General features: G+C 50.4%; 1 protein-coding gene across 2 annotated transcripts in view; it reads left to right on the top strand.

The window, feature by feature from the left end:
* Positions 1-20652, top strand: part of galns (galactosamine (N-acetyl)-6-sulfatase) — a 91479-nt gene that overhangs the window by 35163 nt on the left and 35664 nt on the right. Inside the window, exons 3-8 of one of the 2 annotated variants that reach the window (XM_070898351.1) lie at positions 950-1024; positions 3141-3243; positions 13014-13157; positions 15683-15749; positions 19380-19507; positions 20084-20223. In XM_070898351.1, coding sequence (XP_070754452.1) covers positions 950-1024; positions 3141-3243; positions 13014-13157; positions 15683-15749; positions 19380-19507; positions 20084-20223 — 657 coding nt within the window. The remainder of the gene's footprint in view (positions 1-949; positions 1025-3140; positions 3244-13013; positions 13158-15682; positions 15750-19379; positions 19508-20083; positions 20224-20652) is intronic. The other variant, XM_070898352.1, reaches the window with a different exon arrangement.

Genomic DNA, 20652 nt, shown 5'->3' with positions numbered 1-20652 from the left:
AGGGTTTCTGCCATACCACCCTTTCAGGCAGTGAGTTCCAGACCCCCATCACCCTCTGGGTGAAAATAATCCCCCAGAAATCCCCTCTAAACCTACCAATTACTTTAAATCTATGTCCCCTGGTTGTTGACCCCTCAGCCAAGGGAAATAGATCCTTCTTATCCACTCTATCTAGGCCCCTTAGTTTTATACACCTCACTAAGGTCTCCCCTCAGCCTCCTCTGTTCCAAAGAAAACAAACCCAGTTTATCCAATCTTTCCTCATGGTTAAAATTCTCCAGTCCAGCAACTTCCTGGTAAATCTCCTCTGTATCCTCTCTAGTGCAGTCACATCTTTCCTGTAATGTGACCAGAACTGCACACAGTATTCTAAATGTGGCCGAACCAGTGTTTTATACAGTTGAAGCACACCTCCCTGCTCTTGTATTTCATGCCTTGCTTACTAAAGGCAAGTATTCCGTATGCCTTCTTAACCACCTTATCTACCTGGCTTACTACCTTCAGCTAAAAGGCTTTGCTAAAATCCATGTAGATTACATCAAATGTGCTATCCTCATCAACCTTTATTATTACCTCCTCAAAAAATTTAATCAAGTTAATCAGTCATGAACTTCCCTTAAAAAAATCCATGCTGACTGTCCTTGATTAATCTGTGGCATTCTAAATGCGGGGTATATCAGCGAGGAGTGAGGGGTATATCAGGGAGTGGTGCGGGATATATAATCGAGGGGTGCGGGGTATGTCGGGTGGGTGCGGGGTATATCAGGGAGTGGGTGCGGGATATATCAGTGAGGGCTGCGGGTATCTCAGCGAGGGGTGCGGGGTATGTCAGAGTTACACTAATATTAACCAATGAGAATCGCTGAGTTCTCGGCCCTCTGAGGTAATTATTGTTAAAGTGAATATCAAGTTATTGAAGTACGTTCCCTGGTTCCTCCTCTCTCCACAGCCCGAGCTGCGTTACTGACCGGTCGTCTCCCCATCAGGAATGGTTTCTACACCACGAACGCACATGCTCGGAACGGTAAGTGTCAGTCCATGATCGGTCAGCGCGCAGCTCCTGCTAGCTGACCTCAGTCACTGGCTGGTAACCCCTGCTGGAAAGTGCGTGTATGTGAGAGTGAGCACACATGTGTGTATGAGTGAGCACGCGTGTGTGAGAGTGAACGTGTGGGTGTGGATGTGTGTGAGAGAGCGCGGCTATGTGTGAGGGAGCGTGTGTGTGAAGGAGTGCGTGTGTGTGAGGGAGCGTGTATGTGAGGGTATGGTTCAGAGACATGGACCATGTACAGTAGACACCTCAAGTCGCAGGAGAAATACCACCAACGATGTCTACACAAGATCCTGAAAATCCCCTGGGAGGACAGACACACCAATGTTAGCGTCGTCGACCAGGCCCAGCATTGAAGCACTGACCACACTTGATCAGCTCTGCTGGGCAGGCCACATTGTTCACATGCCAGACACGAGACTCCCAAAGCAAGAGCTCTACTCTGAACTCCTTCACGGTGGGCAGAGGAAACGTTACAAGATCACCCTCAAAACCTCCCTGATAAAGTGCAACATTCCCACTGACACCTGGGAGTCCCTGGCCAAAGACTGCCCTAAGTGGAGGAAGTGTATCCGGGAGGGCACTGAGCACCTCGAGTCTCATCGCCGAGAGCATGCAGAAATCAAACGCAGGCAGCGGAAGGAGCGTGTGGCAAACCTGTCCCACCCACCCCTTCCCTCAACGACTATCTGCCCCACCTGTGACAGGGACGGTGGTTCTCGTATTGGACTGTTCAGCCACCTAAGGACTCACATTTAGAGCGGAAGCAAGTCTTCCTCGATTCCGAGGGACTGCCTATGATGATGGTGTGAGGGAGCATGTGTGTGAGAGAGCGCGTGTGTGAGAGAGCGCGTGTGTGTGAGAGCGCGTGTGTGTGAGAGAGCGTGTGTGTGAGAGCGCATGTGTGTGAGAGAGCGTGTGTGTGAGAGAGCGTGTGTGTGAGAGCGCGTGTGTGTGAGAGCGCGTGTGTGTGAGAGCGCGTGTGTGTGAGAGCGCGTGTGTGCGAGGGAGCGTGTGTGCGAGGGAGCGTGTGTGCGAGAGCGCGTGTGTGCGAGAGCGCGTGTGTGCGAGGGAGCGTGTGTGCGAGGGAGCGTGTGTGCGAGGGAGCGTGTGTGCGAGGGAGCGTGTGTGCGAGGGAGCGTGTGTGCGAGGTTGTGTGTGTGCGAGGTTGTGTGTGTGCGAGGTTGTGTGTGTGCGAGGTTGTGTGTGTGCGAGGGAGCGGGTCTGTGCGAGGGAGCGGGTCTGTGCGAGGGAGAGGGTCTGTGCGAGAGACCGAGCTTGCGTGTGAGACCGAGCTTGCGTGTGAGACCGAGCGTGCGTGTGAGACCGAGCGTGCGCGTGCGAGACACCGAGCGTGCGCGTGCGAGAGACCGAGCGTGGGCGTGTTGAGAGACCGAGCGTGGGCGTGCGAGAGACCGAGCGTGCGCGTGCGAGAGACCGAGCGTGCGTGTGCGAGAGACCGAGCGTGCATGTGCGAGAGACCGAGCGTGAGTGCGAGAGACCGATTGTGTGTGTGACTGAGAGGGAGCATGTGTGAGAGTGTGTGTGTGAGAGAGCGCGCTTGTGTGTGAGGGAGAGTGTGAGAGAGCGCGCCTGTGTGTGAGGGAGAGTGTGAGAGAGTGTGCCTGTGTGTGAGGGAGAGTGTGAGAGAGCGCGCCTGTGTGTGAGGGAGAGTGTGTGAGAGCACGCCTGTGTGAGGGAGAGTGTGAGAGAGCGTGCCTGTGTGCGAGGGAGAGTGTGAGAGAGCGTGCCTGTGTGTGAGGGAGAGTGTGAGAGAGCGCGCCTGTGTGTGAGGGAGTGCACACCAGGGAGAGAGAGAGTGGCTGCGTGAATCAGTGCTGTGCCTCATGAGATGAGGAACTCTCCCTGAGAGCAGAGATTGGAAGCTATCAATCTCACTTGAATCTTAACCCAGTTCTCACTGACAGTCTGCTTCTCCCCATCTGTACCAAGACCCTGGAGAGCTCATCTTGTGGGATGAACAGAGTGGGGGCGGGAATGACAGAAAGTGGACATTGTTTCTCGGCGGGTCACTTTAATTTAACCAGCCTCACTTGTCAGTAACACTACGGCCTTTCTCTCTCCGCAGGGTACACACCGCAGGAAATCCTGGGAGGAATTCCTGATTCGGAGATTCTGTTGCCAGAACTCCTGAGGAAGGCAGGATATTCCAGCAAAATCGTTGGGAAGTGGTTGGTTAACTTTAAAACATCAAAGCAATGTTTAGCGTGAAATGTCTGTACATTTAGTGTACACACGGTTCACTTCGAATCATAGAATGATACAGCACAGAAGGAGGCCATTCGGCCCATCCTGCCTGTGCCGGCTCTGTGAAAGAGTGATCCAATTAGTCCCACTCCCCCTGCTCTTTCCCCACAGCCCGGCAAATGTTTTCCCTTTAAATGTTTATCCAATTCTCTTTTGAAAGTTACTATATAATCTGCTTCCACTGCCCTTTCAGGTAGCGTGTTCCAGATCACAACAACTCGCTGAGTAAAATAATGTTTCCTCATGTTGTCGCTGGTTCTTTTGCCAATTGCCTTCAATCTGTGTCCCTCCTGGTTACCGACCCTCCTGCTCCTGGAAACAGTTTCTCTTTATTTACTCCATTGATCATTTTGAACACCTCTGTTAAATCTCCCCCTTAACCGTCTCTGCTCTAAGGAGAACAGCCCCAGCTTCTCCAGCCTCTCCAGATAACTGAAGTCCCTCATCCCTGGGTCCATTCTAGTAAATCCTTTCTCCAGGGCCTTGGTATCCTTCCTAAAGTGCGGGGCCCAGAATTGGACGCAATACTCCAGCTGGGGCCAAACCAGTGTTTTATAAACGTTTAACATAACATAGAAACATAGAAAATAGGTGCAGGAGTAGGCCATTCGGCCCTTCGAGCCTGCACCGCCATTCAATAAGATCATGGCTGATCATTTCCTCAGTACCCCTTTCCTGCTTTCTCTCCATATCCCTTGATCCCTTTAGCCGTAAGGGCCATATCTAACTCCCTCTTGAATATATCCAATGAACTGGCATCAACAACTCTCTGCGGCAGGGAATTCCACAGGTTAACAACTCTCTGAGTGAAGAAGTTTATCCTCATCTCAGTCCTAAATGGCGTACCCCTTATCCTTAGACTATGTCCCCTGGTTCTGGACTTCCCCAGCATTGGGAACATTCTTCCCGCATCTAACCTGTCCAGTCCCGTCAGAATTTTATATGTTTCTATGAGATTCCCTCTCATCCTTCTAAACTCCAGTGAATACAGGTCCAGACGATCCAGTCTCTCCTCATATGTCAGTCCTGCCATCCCGGGAATCAGTCTGGTGAACCTTCGCTGCACTCCCTCAATAGCAAGAACATCCTTCCACAAATTAGCTTACAACTGCAGTAAGACCTCCCTGCTCCTATACTCAAATTCCCTAGCTATGAAGGCCAACATACCATTTGCCTTCTTCACCGCCTGTTGTACCTGCATGCCAACTTTCAATGACTGATGAACCATGACACCCAGGTCTCATTGCACCTCCCCTTTTCCTAATCTGCAGATAATATCCTGCCTTTGTGTTTTTTCCACCAAAGTGGATAACCTCACATTTATCCACATTATATTGCATCTGCCATGCATTCACCTAACCTGTCCAAGTCACCCTGCAGCCTCTTAGCATCCTCCTCACAGCTCACACCGCCACCCAGTTTAGTGTCATCTGCAAACTTGGAGATATTACATTAAATTCCTTCATCTAAATCATTGATGTATATTGTAAATAGCTGGGATCCCAGCACTGAACCCTGTGGCACCCCACTAGTCACTGATAATAACTTCCTTGCTTTTGTACTCTCTGCCTCTACTAATAAAGCCAAGGATCCCCATATGTTTTTTTAACAACCATCTCAACTTGTCCTGTCACCTTCAAAGATTTGTGTACGTACACCCCCAGGTCTCTCTCTTCCTGTCCACCCCTTGAAATTGTACCATTTAGTTTATATTGCCTCTCCTGATTCTTCCTACCAAAATGTATCACTTCACACTTCTTTGCTTTAAATTTCATCTGCCATGTGTCTGCCCATTTCACCAGTCTGTCTCTGTCCTCCTAAAGTCTGTTACAATCCTCCTCATTGTTTACTACATTTCTGTGTTTTGTATTCTCTGCAAACATTGAAATTATATCCTGTATCCCCAAGTCCAGGTCATTTATATATATCAAAAAATGCAGTGGTCCCAATACCGACCCCTGGGGATCACCATTGCATACTTCCCTCTACTCTCAAAAACAACCGTTCACCACTACTCTGCTTTCTGTCCCTTAGCCTATTCCGTATTCATGCTGCCACTGTCCCTTTAATCGCATGGGCGTTAATTTTGCTAATGTTAGATCTCTTAATTTCCAATGAAATACGAACTCCGATGGTAGTTTTAACTTTTTAATACTGGCAGAGAGCAACAAACTGCTGGCTGATTGCCAGTTTCTTTGTCTTACTGAGACACATGGTCAAAATGGCTGTACTTTATACCTGGATCAATTTACAGAAAAGAACTCGCCTTCTTTGACCTTATTGGCTCAATTGAAAGTCTTTTAACGTTTTATTGGCTCGCTACCCAAGGTCCGAAAATGTCAAGTTGATTGATGAGTTAATGCAACATGCTGAGCAGCACATAGTAGCTTTGACTTGGGGGTCTGTGAATTTTCAAAGCCTGTCTAAATGAACCTATTTGAATACTCTATCAATCCCCCCTTTGATTCTTTCACAAACTGAATCATAAAACTTCAGGTATCACTGGTTAAACATTCTACAAAATAATTTCATACATGTTAATAGAGTTTCCTTCTAAAATTTGTTGATGAGTTTCGCCACATGTCCGGACTAGTAGCTTCCACACAAATTTACACCAACCCGAGTTCCATCGTGGCCACAATGGAAGTCTGGTTTTAATAGGTTAATTAACCTTATTCCAATTTAATCTTAGTTCAACCAGTAAACAACCTTTCCTTAAGCATAACATACCCCTGTGCCACGTACAGACGGTCTGCTGGGACCTGCAAGGTGTCTCACATGCGGGACAGCAGCTACAGCCACCTGGTCACAACAACATTTAATCAACATAAACAAACAATATAAAAGTAAAACAATTACAACAAATAGAATTAAACCTTCCACCAATGAAGTTCCTATTGAACCGAGCCATTCAGTGGCTCCACTCCACAAAGTGAATGATGGGGGTTGCTTAAGTTTTTCTACCTCCTTTTGGATATGCTCCGCTAAGTGGGTAATTTCTTCGGAGCTATCTGGGATATATGTGCAACACTCAGTTCCGAGTAGGGTGCAAGTACCTCCCTTTTCAGCCAGGATGTAATCAAGGGCCAGTCTATTCTGTAGGGCTACTGTGCGGATTGCTACCATTTCTGCATTGATTTTAACTAGGGCCTCTGAGGTATCATTGGCTACCCGTTCCACAACGGATGCCATGTTAATGGATTCCCTTACCAATCTGGCGGTCCCATACCTGGGGATCAGAATGGCAAAGAACCTCTCTGTTTCTGTGATAGCTCTCTTAGGACAGTGTAAATGTTCCAACAGTGACTTTATATGATACATATAAGGCACAATGTAGGCTAAATAGCAGGATCCCATCCAATTCTGGGGCAGCCAAGGGTAGGCCTTGGGGTCACACACCCAATAGGTGCCATTATAGGCAATGAATGTTAGCTGTTTCTTTGTCAGCAACACTCCGGGGCCTGTCCAGGCTTTAACATCTGTTTTATTCAGAATCCCCGTTACGTTAAAAATTCCCACATCGGCCCAGTTTGGACGGTTCCGTGGCATGATTATATTATAATTCCGGAAGTAGTTACTGTACCCCATATTTTGGCCTCCTTTGATGTTTCTAATCAGACAGACCGATTCCCCCGGTCTTCCTATTCCCGTTGTATTAGCAATAACAAAAAATGGGGGCCATTTGGAATTATTGTACCACGGTTGGTATCCTTTTCAAAGGTAGTCAGATTGTAACCTACTGACTTCCATTTACGTGCCCAGTTTTCCGTATCCTGAAATGCATTGCCTGTTTTATTTTGATTAATTATCCACTCAGCCATTTCCGAGATATTCAAGGGAACTGGCCTCAAGGGAATCCCTCCCTTTGAGTGAATAGGAATATGCGCACACACCCAACAACTAGAAATGTTACCTTGTTTGGCATAAATGTATGACTATATAAAAAGGTATTTACATGTAATTCCCTTGCTACCCGACTATTTCCCTTTGGTGCAGAAGGTCGGCTAGTAAGAAGTAGGCCTATGCCTAGAATACCTACAATCAATAATACAGTACATTTATACATTTTCTCAAAAAGTAATTGTCCTTATTATTAGATTTCAGCTTCAGTTACGGGTGCTCGTTTAACGTGTGAAACGTGGATCCAGGCTTTCTTTCCTTGGACTTTAACAGCTGCCTGGGTGGTCAATAACACTTGATAAGGTCCCTCCCACTTGGCACCCAAAGGTTCTTTATGCAACTTTTTCACATACACCCAGACTCCCGGGATGATGTCGTGTCCTCCTTCGGGTGGATTACCCCAAGCTGCCGATACCTGTCGGGAAACAGAACTAATAGCATTGGTTAAGTTCTGACAGTATGATAACAAAGTGTCACTCATTAAGTGAACATCAGCTTTCCGTAAATCGATAGTTCCCGGCAGCGACATGGGTCTTCCTGTTATAATTTCAAATGGGCTTAGACCTGTAGTTCTGTTCGGGGTTGCCCTAATGCTACATAGCACTATTGGTAGTGCCTGGGACCATGGTGTTCCTTCTTGGTGATCTGTGCTTTGTCGATGCTGGCTTTATGTCCTTTCAGCCGAAGGTGATCCAGCAAAGCTCGTAAATCTTGTTCATGCTGTTCTTCTGTGTTTGAAGCTAGCAGGATATCGTCGACATATTGTTGGGGTAAGCATGTTAATTCTGCCCCTGTGTCTAAAAGACAGTCCACATCCTTATCGCCCACCCTCACAGTTATATATAGCCCATCTCCCCTTTGTTGTATTAGTGCGAGGAGGGGGGCCAGGGTGGGCTCTAATCGTTTTTTGCTATCCCAAGTAACTCCTTCTGTTGTTGTATTGTCAGTCGCTTAAATGCTTCTATGAGGTCATTATCTTGTGACAAGCCTGGCTTGTTGACTGAATTGTATCCCTGGCTGCGTCCTCTTCCCCAGCCACGACCTTTCTGTTTTGCCCTGCACGTCTTGGCCCAGTGACCTTCTTTCCCACAATAATGACATTTTCCGGCTAATTTTCCTAATGACTGTTTATCGGAATCCTAGGATTTCCATCCCATAGCCTGTACAGCTCGGACTTTAGCTCCCATATCCCGATCTAATTGGTTACATCGATCCACCAATGCTGCAAAGGTAGTTCCTCTACCTTCCCAGTCCGGTAACACTACCTGAAGCATTTTGGACAGTTCTGGCTTTAGACCTGCCACGAAAGTTACTTTCAGGGGTCCAAACACTTGTTCATCCATTTCCTCATCTGTATTATTCACACCCGAATGTTCTAGCCACGTGCATCTAAACCGCTCGTCATACTCCATGACCTCCTCTGTTCCTTTCTGTTGGCAGGCTGCAATTTTTCCCCAGTCTGTCTTAGCTGGACTGAAGGCTTGCAGCCAGTGTTTAATCACTTCCCATCCTGCGTCTAATTCTTGCTCATTCTGCCCCAAAGCTTCATCTACCTTGTCGTGCAATTTTCTTCCCTGTGTTTTTGGCACCATTATGGTCAAAATTTGCACTCCGTCCCAGGGATGAAGTTGATATATATTTCTTAAGCAGTCCAATTGGTCCCACGTTTTTACTCCCTCTTTCTTTGAATTGGGCAATTCCTTGGACCATTTATAAATTTTCTCTGGTTCTGCCGGAGCATGAACTAAGTATTCTTCGTACACCCGTCTCTTTGTTTTTTTGGTTCCGCCCTCATCCGCAGTCTCTTCTGATTTGACTACAACTCGTCTTTTTTTAAACGGGGCAAAGCGCACCCCTAATTCTTCATCATCCTCCGACACTGTATTGTCGGAGGATTCAGAAACCGTATCTATTCCTCGGTCGTGTCTTCGGGTTTGCGCTTTTAATTTATCCAAACATGGGTACCCTGGGAATTGATCAATACATTTTCCTTTTCCTATTACTGTCTCTTGACCAAATGATTTTTTCCATTCTTTAATTTCACCTTTAAGATCTTTAACTTCCGCTTCCAGCTTTTCAAGTTCAAGCTTTTTCTGTCGCAGCTGTGCACAAACTGCTTGCAATTGATCCTTTGTACTGGTCAGTTCTCGATCATGTTGGGAACGCATTATAATTTCATTCCGGTTTCGAATCTGGCCCATAACGGCTAGGGACCATCTAGTTTGCTCTTTATTTTTCATACGGGTCGTTTTTCCCCAGACCCTTTTAATCTCGTCCAAGGACCATTGTCCTTTGGAGGTTCCGTACTTTTGTTCGATCTTAATACAGGTTTTAGATAAATTGAATTGTTGCTCTATGTATTCTTTCAACTGTTCGAGAATTAAATTTAGTGAAACTTGAGGTGGTGCCTGCCCACCTTTAACAGTTGTAGGCAATTCTTTGCCCTTATCTCCTGCTGCCATTTCTTTACTGAGTTCTTTACTGGGGTCTCGAGTCGTAGGCCTGCTAGCCGATCAATAGGTCGGTGATTAATTAACTAACACACCGCCGAAGTTTAGACGTCTATGGGACCTCGAGCTGACTATCAACCGGAGGGTTCGCAAACCGGAGGCTTTCGGAATCGCGTAGAAGGAGAGGCGAATTTAGACTTTTGACCGAGGACTTTTTAAAAAGAGGAGTCCTTACCTCAAAATGTAGGTCCGATGTCCAAAATTCAGTTTCTTTCCTCAGCGATCCTGTTCGCAGCGCCAAAATTGTTAGATCTCTTAATTTCCAATGAAATACGAACTCCGGTGGTAGTTTTAACTTTTTAATACTGGCAGAGAGCAACAAACTGCTGGCTGATTGCCAGTTTCTTTGTTTTACTGAGACACATGGTCAAAATGGCTGTACTTTATACCTGGATCAATTTACAGAAAAGAACTCGCCTTCTTTGACCTTATTGGCTCAATTGAAAGTCTTTTAACGTTTTATTGGCTCGCTACCCAAGCTCCGAAAATGTCAAGTTGATTGATGAGTTAATGCAACATGCTGAGCAGCACGTAGTAGCTTTGACTTGGGGGTCTGTGAATTTTCAAAGCCTGTCTAAATGAGCCTTTTTGAATACTCTATCAGCCAGCAAGTCTGTGCAGTGGTCAAATACCTTTTGAAAGTCCATATACAAACCACAGTACTCTCATCAATCCCCACCACCGACGGTAAGCTGACTGGCCTGTAATCGGCAGGTTTATCCCTCTCTCCTTTCTTGAATAACGTTTGTAATCCTCCAGTCCTCTGGCACTACTCCCATATCAAGGGAGGATTGGAGAATTGTGGCCAGAGCCTCTGCAATTTCCACCCTTACTTCCCTCAGTAACCTAGGATGCATCCCATCCGGACCAGGTGACTTTTCTAATTTGAGGACTGCCAACCTTTCAAGTCCCTCCTCTTTATCTATTTTTATCCTATCCACTATTGCTACTGCCTCCTCCTTTACTGCTACATTGGCAGCATCCTCTTTTCCATCGAAGACTGATGCAAAGTCCTTATTTAGTGCCTTAGCCAACGGCCTCTGTCTCCACAAGAAGATCTCCTTTTTGGTCCCTAATCGGCCTCACCCTTACCTTGACTACCCTTTTAATATTTATAAATTTAATAAAGACTTTTGGGTTCATTTTTATGTCAGCCGCTAATCTATTCTAATATTTTAGATCTCCTCTGTACTTTCTATATTCAGCTTATTTCTCCACTGCATTATTAACCTTACATTTGTCACAAGCTTCCTTCTTCTGTCTCATTTTAAACTCTATATCGTATTCATCCAGGGAGCTCTAGTTTTGGATGCCCTTCCTTCCCCCTTCAGGTAAATGTGTCTGTACCGAGAGGATGAGACTGGGGAATTAATAATGGAGAACAGGGAAATGGCAGAGACGTTGAACAAATATCGGTCTTCACAGTAGAAGACACTAAAACATCCCAATAGTGGATATTCAGGGGGCTATAGAGAGGGAGGAACTTAATACAATCACTATCACTAATAAAGTAGGACTCGGTAAAATAATGGGACTAAAGGCAGACAAGTCCTTTGAACCTGATGGCTTACATCCAAGGATCCTAAAAGAAGTGGCTACAGAGATAGTGGATGCATTGGTTGTAATCTACCAAAATTCCCTGGATTCTGGTGCGGTCCCAGCGGATTGGAAAACTGCATACGTAACAGAAAACAGAGAGTCGGGATAAATGGTTCATTCTCGGGTTGGCAATCAGTAACTAGTGGGGTGCCGCAGGGATCAGTGCTGGGACCCCAACTATTTACAATCTATATTAACGACTTGGAAGAAGGGACAGAGTGTAACGTAGCCAAGTTTGCTGAGGATACAAAGATGGGAGGAAAAGCAATGCGTGAGGAGGACATAAAAAACCTGCAAAAGGACATAGACAGGCTAAGTGAGTGGACATAAATTTGGCAGATGGAGTATAATGTTGGAAAGTGTGAGGTTGTGCACTTTCGAAGAAAATTGAAGAGCAAGTTATTATTTAAATGGAGAAAAATTGCAAAGTGCTGCAGTACAGCGGGACCTGGGGGTCCTGGTGCATGAAACAAAAGGTTAGTATGCAGGTACAGCAAATGATCAGGAAGGCCAATGGAATCTTGGCCTTTATTGCAAAGGGGATGGAGTATAAAAACAGGGAAGTCTTACTACAGTTATACAGGGTATTGGTGAGGCCACACCTGGAATACTGCGTGCAGTTTTGGTTTCCATATTTAAGAAAGGATATACTTGCTTTGGAGACAGTTCAGAGAAGATTCACTAGGTTGATTCCGGAGATGAGGGGGTTGACTTATGAGGAAAGGTTGAGTCGGTTGGGCCTCTACTCATTGGAATTCAGAAGAATGAGAGGTGATCGTATCGAAATGTATAAGATTATGAGGGGGCTTGACAAGGTGGATGCAGAGAGGATGTTTCCACTGCTGGGGGAGACTAGAACTAGGGGGCATGATGTTAGAATAAGGGGCCTCCCATTTAAAACAGAGATGAGGAGGAATTTCTTCGCTCAGTGGGCTGGAAATATGTGGAATTCACCACCTCAGAGAGCTGTGGAAGCTGGGTCATTGAATAAATTTAAGACAGAAATAGACAGTTTCTTAACCGATAAGGGAATAAGGGGTTATGGAGAGCGGGCAGGGAAGTGGACCTGAGTCCATGATCGGATCAGCCATGATCATATTAAATAGTGGAGCAGGCTCGAGGAGCCGTATGGCCTACTCCTGCTCCTATTTTTTATGTTCTCATGTTCTTATCATACCCGTCCGATCACACCCACTCCATCATACCCGTCCGATCACACCCACTCCATCACACCCGTCCGATCACACCCACTCCATCATACCCGTCCGATCACACCCACTCCATCACACCCGTCCGATCACACCCACTCCATCACACCCGTCCGATCACACCCACTCCATCACACCCGTCCGATCACACCCACTCCATCATACCCGTCCGATCACACCCACTCCATCATACCCGTCCGATCACACCCACTCCATCACACCCGTCCGATCACACCCACTCCATCACACCCGTCCGATCACACCCACTCCATCACACCCGTCCGATCACACCCACTCCATCACACCCGTCCGATCACACCCACTCCATCATACCTTGTGGGCCTGCACTGTATTAAGAGAGTAGAGTAAGGATTAAGTACTGGAGTTGATCGAGCCTGGAATCTGTGTGTTGCGTGTATCTTTAGTGTTTTAATTTGGAGAGATTTACAGTCTGACTCTCCCTGTCTGCTCCCTCAGGCACCTGGGGCACCGAGCCCAGTTCCACCCCCTCAGGCACGGATTTGACGAATGGTTTGGGGCTCCAAACTGTCACTTTGGGCCGTACAACAACAGGGACAAGCCCAACATTCCCGTTTACAACAACTCGGAGATGGTCGGCAGGTAAAGTGCAGATAAAGCGGGAGTAGGGGAGGGGGACTGGGAGGGGGACTAGGAACGGGAGGGGGACTGGGAGGGTGAGGGGAACTAGGAGGGGGAAGGAGACTGGGAGGGGTAGGGGGACTGGGAGGGATACTGGAGGGGGACTGGAAGGGGGAGGGGGACTGTGAGGGAGAGGAGGACTAGGAGCGGAGGGGGACTGGGAGGGGGAGGGGTACTAGAAGGGGGAGGAGGACTAGGAGCGGAGGGGTATTGGGAGGGGGAGGGAGTCTGGGAGGGGGACTAGGAGCGGGAGGGAGACTGGGAGGGGGAGGGGGACTGCAAGGGGGACCAGGACTGCAAGGGGGACTAGGAGGGGGAGGGAGACTGGGAGGGGGAGGGAGAATGGGAGCGGGGAGGGAGACTGGGAGGGGAAGGAAGACTGGGAGGGGGAGGGAGCCTGGGAGTGGGAGGGGGAGGGAGACTGGGAGGGGAACTGGGAACGGGAGGGAGACGGAGCGGGAATGTGCTCTCAGACAAAGTGTGGGAGGGAACACTCACAATTACTGCACGCTCATTAATCAGCAGCAGAATCATCTTGACTGGGGTGGGTTTGGTGAGGAGTTTTGACTCCACAGTGTGGGTCTTTCTTTCCAAGCAGGTTCCCGCCTGGAAGCTCCTGCTCTTTCTCCTCATCCGATTGTATTCTGTACCTGACATTTAAGAACATGAGGAACATAAGAAATAGGAGCATGAGTAGGCCATATGGCCTCTCGAGCCTGCTGCATCATTCAATAAGATGATCATCGACCTCAACTCCACTTTCCTGCCCGATCTCCATATCCCCTAGAGTCCAAAAATCTATCTACCACAGCCTTAAATATACTCAGAGACTCAGCATCAACAGCCGTCTGGGGTAGAGAATTCCAAAGATTCATCACCCTCTGATTGAAGTCATCAGATCAGTCATGATCTTATTGAATGACAGAGCAGGCTCGAGGGGCCAAATGGCCTGTCCCTGCTCCTATTTCTTATGTTCTTATGAAGAAATTCCTCCTCATCTCTGTCTTAAATGGCCTACCCCTTATCCTGAGACTGTGACCCCTGGTTCTAGGCACTCCAGCCAGGAGAAACAACCTCCCTGCATCTACCCTGTCAATCTGCTTCAGAATCTTGTGTGTTTCAATGAGATCAGCTCTCATTCTTCTAAATTCCAGAGAGTTAAGCCCATTCTACACAATCTCTCATCATAGCACAGCCCGCTCATCCCAGGAATCAATCTAGTTGCACAGCCTCTAAGGCAAGTATATCCTTCCTTAGATAAGGAGACCAAAACTGTGCACAGTACTCCAGATGTGGTCTCACCAGGACTCTGCACAATTGTAGCTAGACTTCCTTACTCTTATATTCCAACCCCCTTGCAATAAAGGCCAGCATGCCATTTGCCTTCCTCACTGCTTGCTGTACCTGCATACTAGTTTTGGATGTTTCTTGCACGAGGATACCCAAATCTCTCTGAACACCAACATTTAAAAGTTTTTCACCATTTAAAAAATATTCTGTTTTTCTATTCTTCCTACCAAAGTGAATAAACTCACATTTCCCTACATTATACTCCATCTGCCACCTTACTGCCCACTCACTTAGTCTATCGATATCCCTTTGCAGACTCTTTGTGTTCTCCTCACAGCTTACTGTCCCACCTAGCTTTGTATCATCAGCAAACTAGGATACATTACACTCGGTCCCTTCATCTAGGTCATTAATATAGAGTATAAATAGTTGAGGCCCCAGCACTGATCCTTGCAGCACCCCCACTAGTTACAGCCTGCCAACCTGAAAAAGATCCATTTATCCCTTCTCACTGTTTTCTGTCCGTTAACCAATCCTTTATTTATGCTACTATATTACCTACAACCCCTTGAGCCCTTACCTTTTATGTGGCACCTTATCGAATGCCTTTTGGAAATCCAAATATACTACATCCATTGGTTCCCCTTTATCTACCCTGCCAGTTACATCCTCATAAAACTCTCATAAATTTGTCAAACACGATTTCCGTTTCATAAAACCATGTTGAAAACCTAGCTCATCATGTTATGATTTTCTAAGTGCCCTGATACCACTTCCTTAAGAATGGATTTCAGCATTTTCCTGACGACTGATGTCAATCTGACTAGCCTGTAGTTTCCTGTTTTTTCTCTCCCTCCTTTCTTGAATAGCGGAGTTACATTTGCTACCTTCCAATCCGCTGGGATTGTTCTAGAATGTAGGTAATTTTGGAAGATCAAAACCAATGCATCCACTATCTCTGCAGCCACCACTTTTAGAACCTCCTCCTCTCCTCTCCCCTCCCCCCTCCTCTCCTCTCCCCACCCTTCCCTTCCTTTCCCGCTACTCCCTCTGCCCTCATTCACCTCCCCTTAGTCCCAGACCGACTGGTATTCTCCTGCTCTGTGGGGTTCAATCTGAAGATTTATATATTCAGGCAATACGCACGGATAGAATTCAATGCAGAAAGTCACTGAGTGTCTGTGATTGTCACACAGGTACTACGAAGAGTTTGAGATTGATTTAAAGACGGGAGAGTCCAACCTCACTCAGATCTACTTACAGGTAACAACCATGTCGGCATGGTTTCTAATGACCTGCGTCGGACCCTAATGTGCAGGTCAGAGTGGGAGATCCAGAATTCCACAAAGGATCCTGTGGAATTCAGGGAGCAAGGATTGGATCCTTTGCCGAGCTGCCAAAGCCAGGCACTGAGGGGGAGCGGAAGAAAAGTGCAGGGGAGGGGGGGGCCGTGGGGAACTGTGCGGGGGAAGGGGGCCGTGGGGAACAGTGCGGGGGAGGGGGGGCCGTGGAGAACAGTGCGGGGGAGGGGGGCGTGGGGGAAGGGGGTCCGTGGGGAACAGTGCGGGCTGGGGGAGCCGTGGGGATCAGTGCGGGGGAGGGGGGTCCGTGGGGAACAGTGCAGGGGGAAGAGGGGCCGTGGAGAACAGTGCGGGGGAGGGGGGCGTGGGGGTCAGTGCGGGGGAGGGGAATCCGTGGGCAACAGTGCGAGCTGGGGGGGCCATGGGGATCAGTGCGGGGGAGGGGGCCGTAGCGAACAGTGCGGGGGAGGGGGCGTGGGGTTCAGTGCGGGGGAGGGGGGTCCGTGGGCAACAGTGCGGGCTGGGGGGGCTGCGGGAATCAGTGCGGGGGAGGGGGGCCGTGGGGAACAGTGCGGGGGAGGGGGCCGTGGGGAACAGTGCGGGGGAGGAGAGTGTGGGGGTCATTGCGGAGGAGGGGCCGTGGGGATCAGTGCGGGGGAGGGGGGTCCGTGGGGAACAGTGCGGGGGAAGGGGGCCGTGGGGATCAGTGCGGTGTAGGGGGGCCGTGGGGAACAGTGCGGGGGAGGAGGGGTCGTGGGGAACAGTGCGGGGGAGGGGGGTCCGTGGGGAACAGTGCGGGGGAAGGGGGCCGTGGGGATCAGTGCGGTGTAGGGGGGCCGTGGGGAACAGTGCGGGGGAGGAGGGGTCGTGGGGAACAGTGCGGGGGAGGGGGGCCTTGGGGAACAGTGCGGGGGAGGGGGGCTGTGGGGATCAGTGCGGGGGAGGAGGGGTTGTGGGGAACAGCGCGGGGGAGGAGGGGTCCGTGGGGAACAGTGCAGGGGAGGAGGGGTCGTGGGGAACAGCGCAGGGGAGGAGGAGTCCGTGGGGAACAGTGCGGGGGGGGGGCCTTGGGGATCAGTGCAGGGGAGGGGGCCGTGGGGAACAGTGCAGGGGAGGGGGAGCCGTGGGGATCAGTGCGGGGGAGGGGGGCCTTGGGGAACAGCGCGGGGGAGGAGGGGTCCGTGGGGAACAGTGCGGGGGAGGGGTTCGTGGGGAACAGTGCGGGGGAGGGGGGCCGTGGGGAACAGTGCGGGGGAGGGGGGCCGTGGGGAACAGTGCGGGGGAGAAGGGGTCGTGGGGAACAGTGTTGGGGAGGGGGGGGGGTCCATGGGGAACAGTGCGGGGGAGGGGGGCCGTGGGGATCAGTGCAGGGGAGGGGGGCCTTTGGGGAACAGTGCCGGGGAGGGGGCCTTTGGGGAACAATGCGGGGGAGGGGGGCCTTGGGGAACAGTGCAGGGGAGGGGGGCCTTTGGGGAACAGTGCGGGGGAGGGGGCCTTTGGGGAACAGTGCGGGGGAGGGGGGCCTTGGGGAACAGTGCAGGGGAGGGGGCCTTTGGGGAACAGTGCGGGGGAGGGGGCCTTGGGGATCAGTGCAGGGGAGGGGGCCGTGGGGAACAGTGCGGGGAAGGGGGGCCTTGGGGAACAGTGCGGGGGAGGGGGGCCTTGGGGATCAGTGCAGGGGAGGGGGCCGTGGGGAACAGTGCGGGGGAGGGGGGCCTTGGGGAACAGTGCGGGGGAGGGGCCTTGGGGATCAGTGCAGAGGAGGGGGCCGTGGGGAACAGTGCGGGGGAGGGGGGCCATGGGGAACAGTGCGGGGGAGGGGCCTTGGGGATCAGTGCAGGGGAGGGGGCCGTGGGGAACAGTGCAGGGGACGGGGAGCCTTGGGGATCAGTGCGGGGAAGCGGGGGCCTTGGGGAACAGTGCGGGGGAGGGGGGCCTTGGGGAACAGTGCGGGGGAGGGGGGCCTTGGGGAACAGTGCGGGGGAGGGGGGCCTTGGGGAACAGTGCGGGGGAGGGGGGGCCGTGGGGATCAGTGCAGGGGAGGGGGGGCCGTGGGGAACAGTGCAGGGGAGGGGGGGCCGTGGGGATCAGTGCAGGGGAGGGGGGGCCGTGGGGATCAGTGCAGGGGAGGGGGGGCCGTGGGGAACAGTGCAGGGGAGGGGGGCCGTGGGGAACAGTGCGGGGGAGGGGGGGCCGTGGGGATCAGTGCAGGGGAGGGGGGCCGTGGGGAACAGTGCGGGGGAGGAGGGGCCGTGGGGATCAGTGCAGGGGAGGGGGGGCCGTGGGGAACAGTGCGGGGGAGGGGGGCCTTGGGGAACAGTGCGGGGGAGGGGGGGCCGTGGGGAACAGTGCAGGGGAGGGGGGGCCGTGGGGAACAGTGCAGGGGAGGGGGGCCGTGGGGAACAGTGCGGGGGAGGAGGGGCCGTGGGGATCAGTGCGGGGGCAGCAGTGCTGTAGGAGGTATTGGGACTGATATTCGGGGCGTGAGAGTTTGTAGCCCTGATGAGATTGACAGAGATTGGGTGGGGAACTCTGACCCACTCTCCCGTTAGGAACGTAAGAACAGGAGGAGGCCATCTTCTTAAAATCCTTCATCAAATCACCTATTAATCTTCTGAACTTGAGGGAATACAAGCCTAGTCTATGCAACCTGTCCTCATAATTTAACCCTTTTAACCCCGGTATCATTCTGCTGAATCTGCATGCACCCTCTCCGAGGGAAATATATCCTTCCTGAGGTGTGGTGCCCAGAACTGAATGAGTAACCAGAGCTCTGTACAGCTGTAACACATGTTCTCCACTTTGTGTTCCAGGCCCTTGGAGATTAAGGCCAACATCCCATTAGTAACCAACCCTTGCTCCCTGTCCCTACGTGTTTTACAAGGGCGAGTTTTATTTCTGTTCTTTCCTTTACCCTCTTTATTTCTTAGTTTCAATCTGCTGGTCACTTGGGCTAGAGTGAGAAGAGGGGGAGCTATTTTATGTCCTCATTGATGATGTGAGTGAAGGAAAGACTCCCACTGACACAAAGCCTCCTCACACCATCCAAACACCGCACACTGACACAGAGCCTCCTCACACCATCCAAACACCGCACACTGACACAGAACCTCCTCACACCATCCAAACACCGCACACTGACACAGAACCTCCTCACACCATCCAAACACCGCACACTGACACAGAACCTCCTCACACCATCCAAACACCGCACACTGACACACAATCTCCTCACACCATCCAAACACCGCAGACTGACACAGAACCTCCTCACACCATCCAAACACCGCACACTGACACACAATCTCCTCACACCATCCAAACACCGCAGACTGACACAGAACCTCCTCACACCATCCAAATGCCACACTCGCACATCGTATGCTGAATTACTTCCTGACGCAGTGAGTGTTGTGCTGAAGGGAGACGGAGTCTCAGTCCACTGTGAGGGCCAGTCCCCGCAGGCAGGAGTCTCGGTCCAGTGTGAGGGTCAGTCCAGTGTAAGAGTCAGTCTCTGCAGGGTGCAAGCAGGGTCTGGTGCAGGTGTGTCTCGGTCCAGTCAGTTTTCTAATGATGTCTCTTGGGGCCACAGGAAGCACTCGGGTTTATCGGGCGACAAGCTGCAAGGAAGCAGAACTTTTTCCTTTATTGGGCTGTTGATGCAACCCACGCTCCAGTCTATGCATCGAGGACTTTCCTGGGTACAAGTAAGAGAGGCCTGTAAGTACTGGTCGCTGCATCCTATTCTAAAATGCTAAGCTGCAGGAATATTGTGATTAGAGAGTTAGTGTGAGGCCTCAGAGGCTGTTTGGAGCCAGAGCGTTCTGTGCCGACTCGGTGATTCGATACCTGCGCCTGGTTTGCAGCAAGCTGGAGAGTAGACCTGTCACTCAATGCTAGGGTGCTTCCCACTTGATGCAGATATCCCTGCAGGCTCGTGCAGGTTGGTGCAAGCTGAACACGCAGTGAACTTTAAGCCGTGCTCTGTAGCTGATTAAACCCTAGCAGCAACCCCCCCCCCGCCAAGTATACTTTGGGGTCTGTACGCCTTAGCTCAGACAGCCGCCCGTAAACCACCTGGACTTGGGGAAGTGGGGTGAGAGTGCGAAGAGAGTGCAGTTTGCACAGGAACTATAACCGTGTGGATTTCTCAGTGGTGGTTTCATTGTTTATCAGGCACTGACTGACCAATAACTAACAATCCAGCCTAAGCTGCTACCAATGTGAGCTGTGAAATGGATGATGTTTGCTGCAGACTGTGTTTAAGTTGTATGGTTATGTTTGGATCATTCCCAGGTACGGGGATGCAGTGCGTGAGATAGACGACAGCATTGGGAAAATCCTAAAGGAGCTCCACACACAGGGCGTCGCCAACAACACATTTGTGTTTTTCACATCGGATAATGGAGCCGCACTGATCTCAGCCCCCAACCAAGGTGGGTTCACTGGGTAACAGGTAGGCAGCATAGGTGGCACATTGAAGGGGTGTCTCTCCCTCTCTCCGAATGGATTGCGAATTCAGGTTTGCTGTAGATAACATAGAATTATAGAATAATGCAGCACAGAAGGAAGCCATTCGGCCCATCATGCCTGTGCCAGCTCTTTGGTAGAGCTGTCCAATTCGTCCCATTCCCCAGCTCTTTCCCCTCAGCCCTGCAAATTACTCCTTTTCAAATATTTATCCAATTCTCTTAAGAAAGTTATTATTGAATCTGCTTCCACCGCCTTTCAGATCTTCTCATCTCCCCTCAGGTTCTTTTGCCAATTATCGTATATCTGTGTCCTCTGGTGCCCTAGGTTCAGAGGCATCATTCGCTCCCAGGAGCAGTGTGTCTGACTCCCAGGAGCAGTGAGTGTCTGACTCC

This window comes from Pristiophorus japonicus, chromosome 13, assembly GCF_044704955.1.
Source record: "Pristiophorus japonicus isolate sPriJap1 chromosome 13, sPriJap1.hap1, whole genome shotgun sequence".
Classification (NCBI taxonomy): Eukaryota; Metazoa; Chordata; class Chondrichthyes; family Pristiophoridae; genus Pristiophorus; species Pristiophorus japonicus.
Note: the sequence above shows the minus strand (reverse complement) of the source record. Positions and strands in the feature narration are given on the sequence as shown.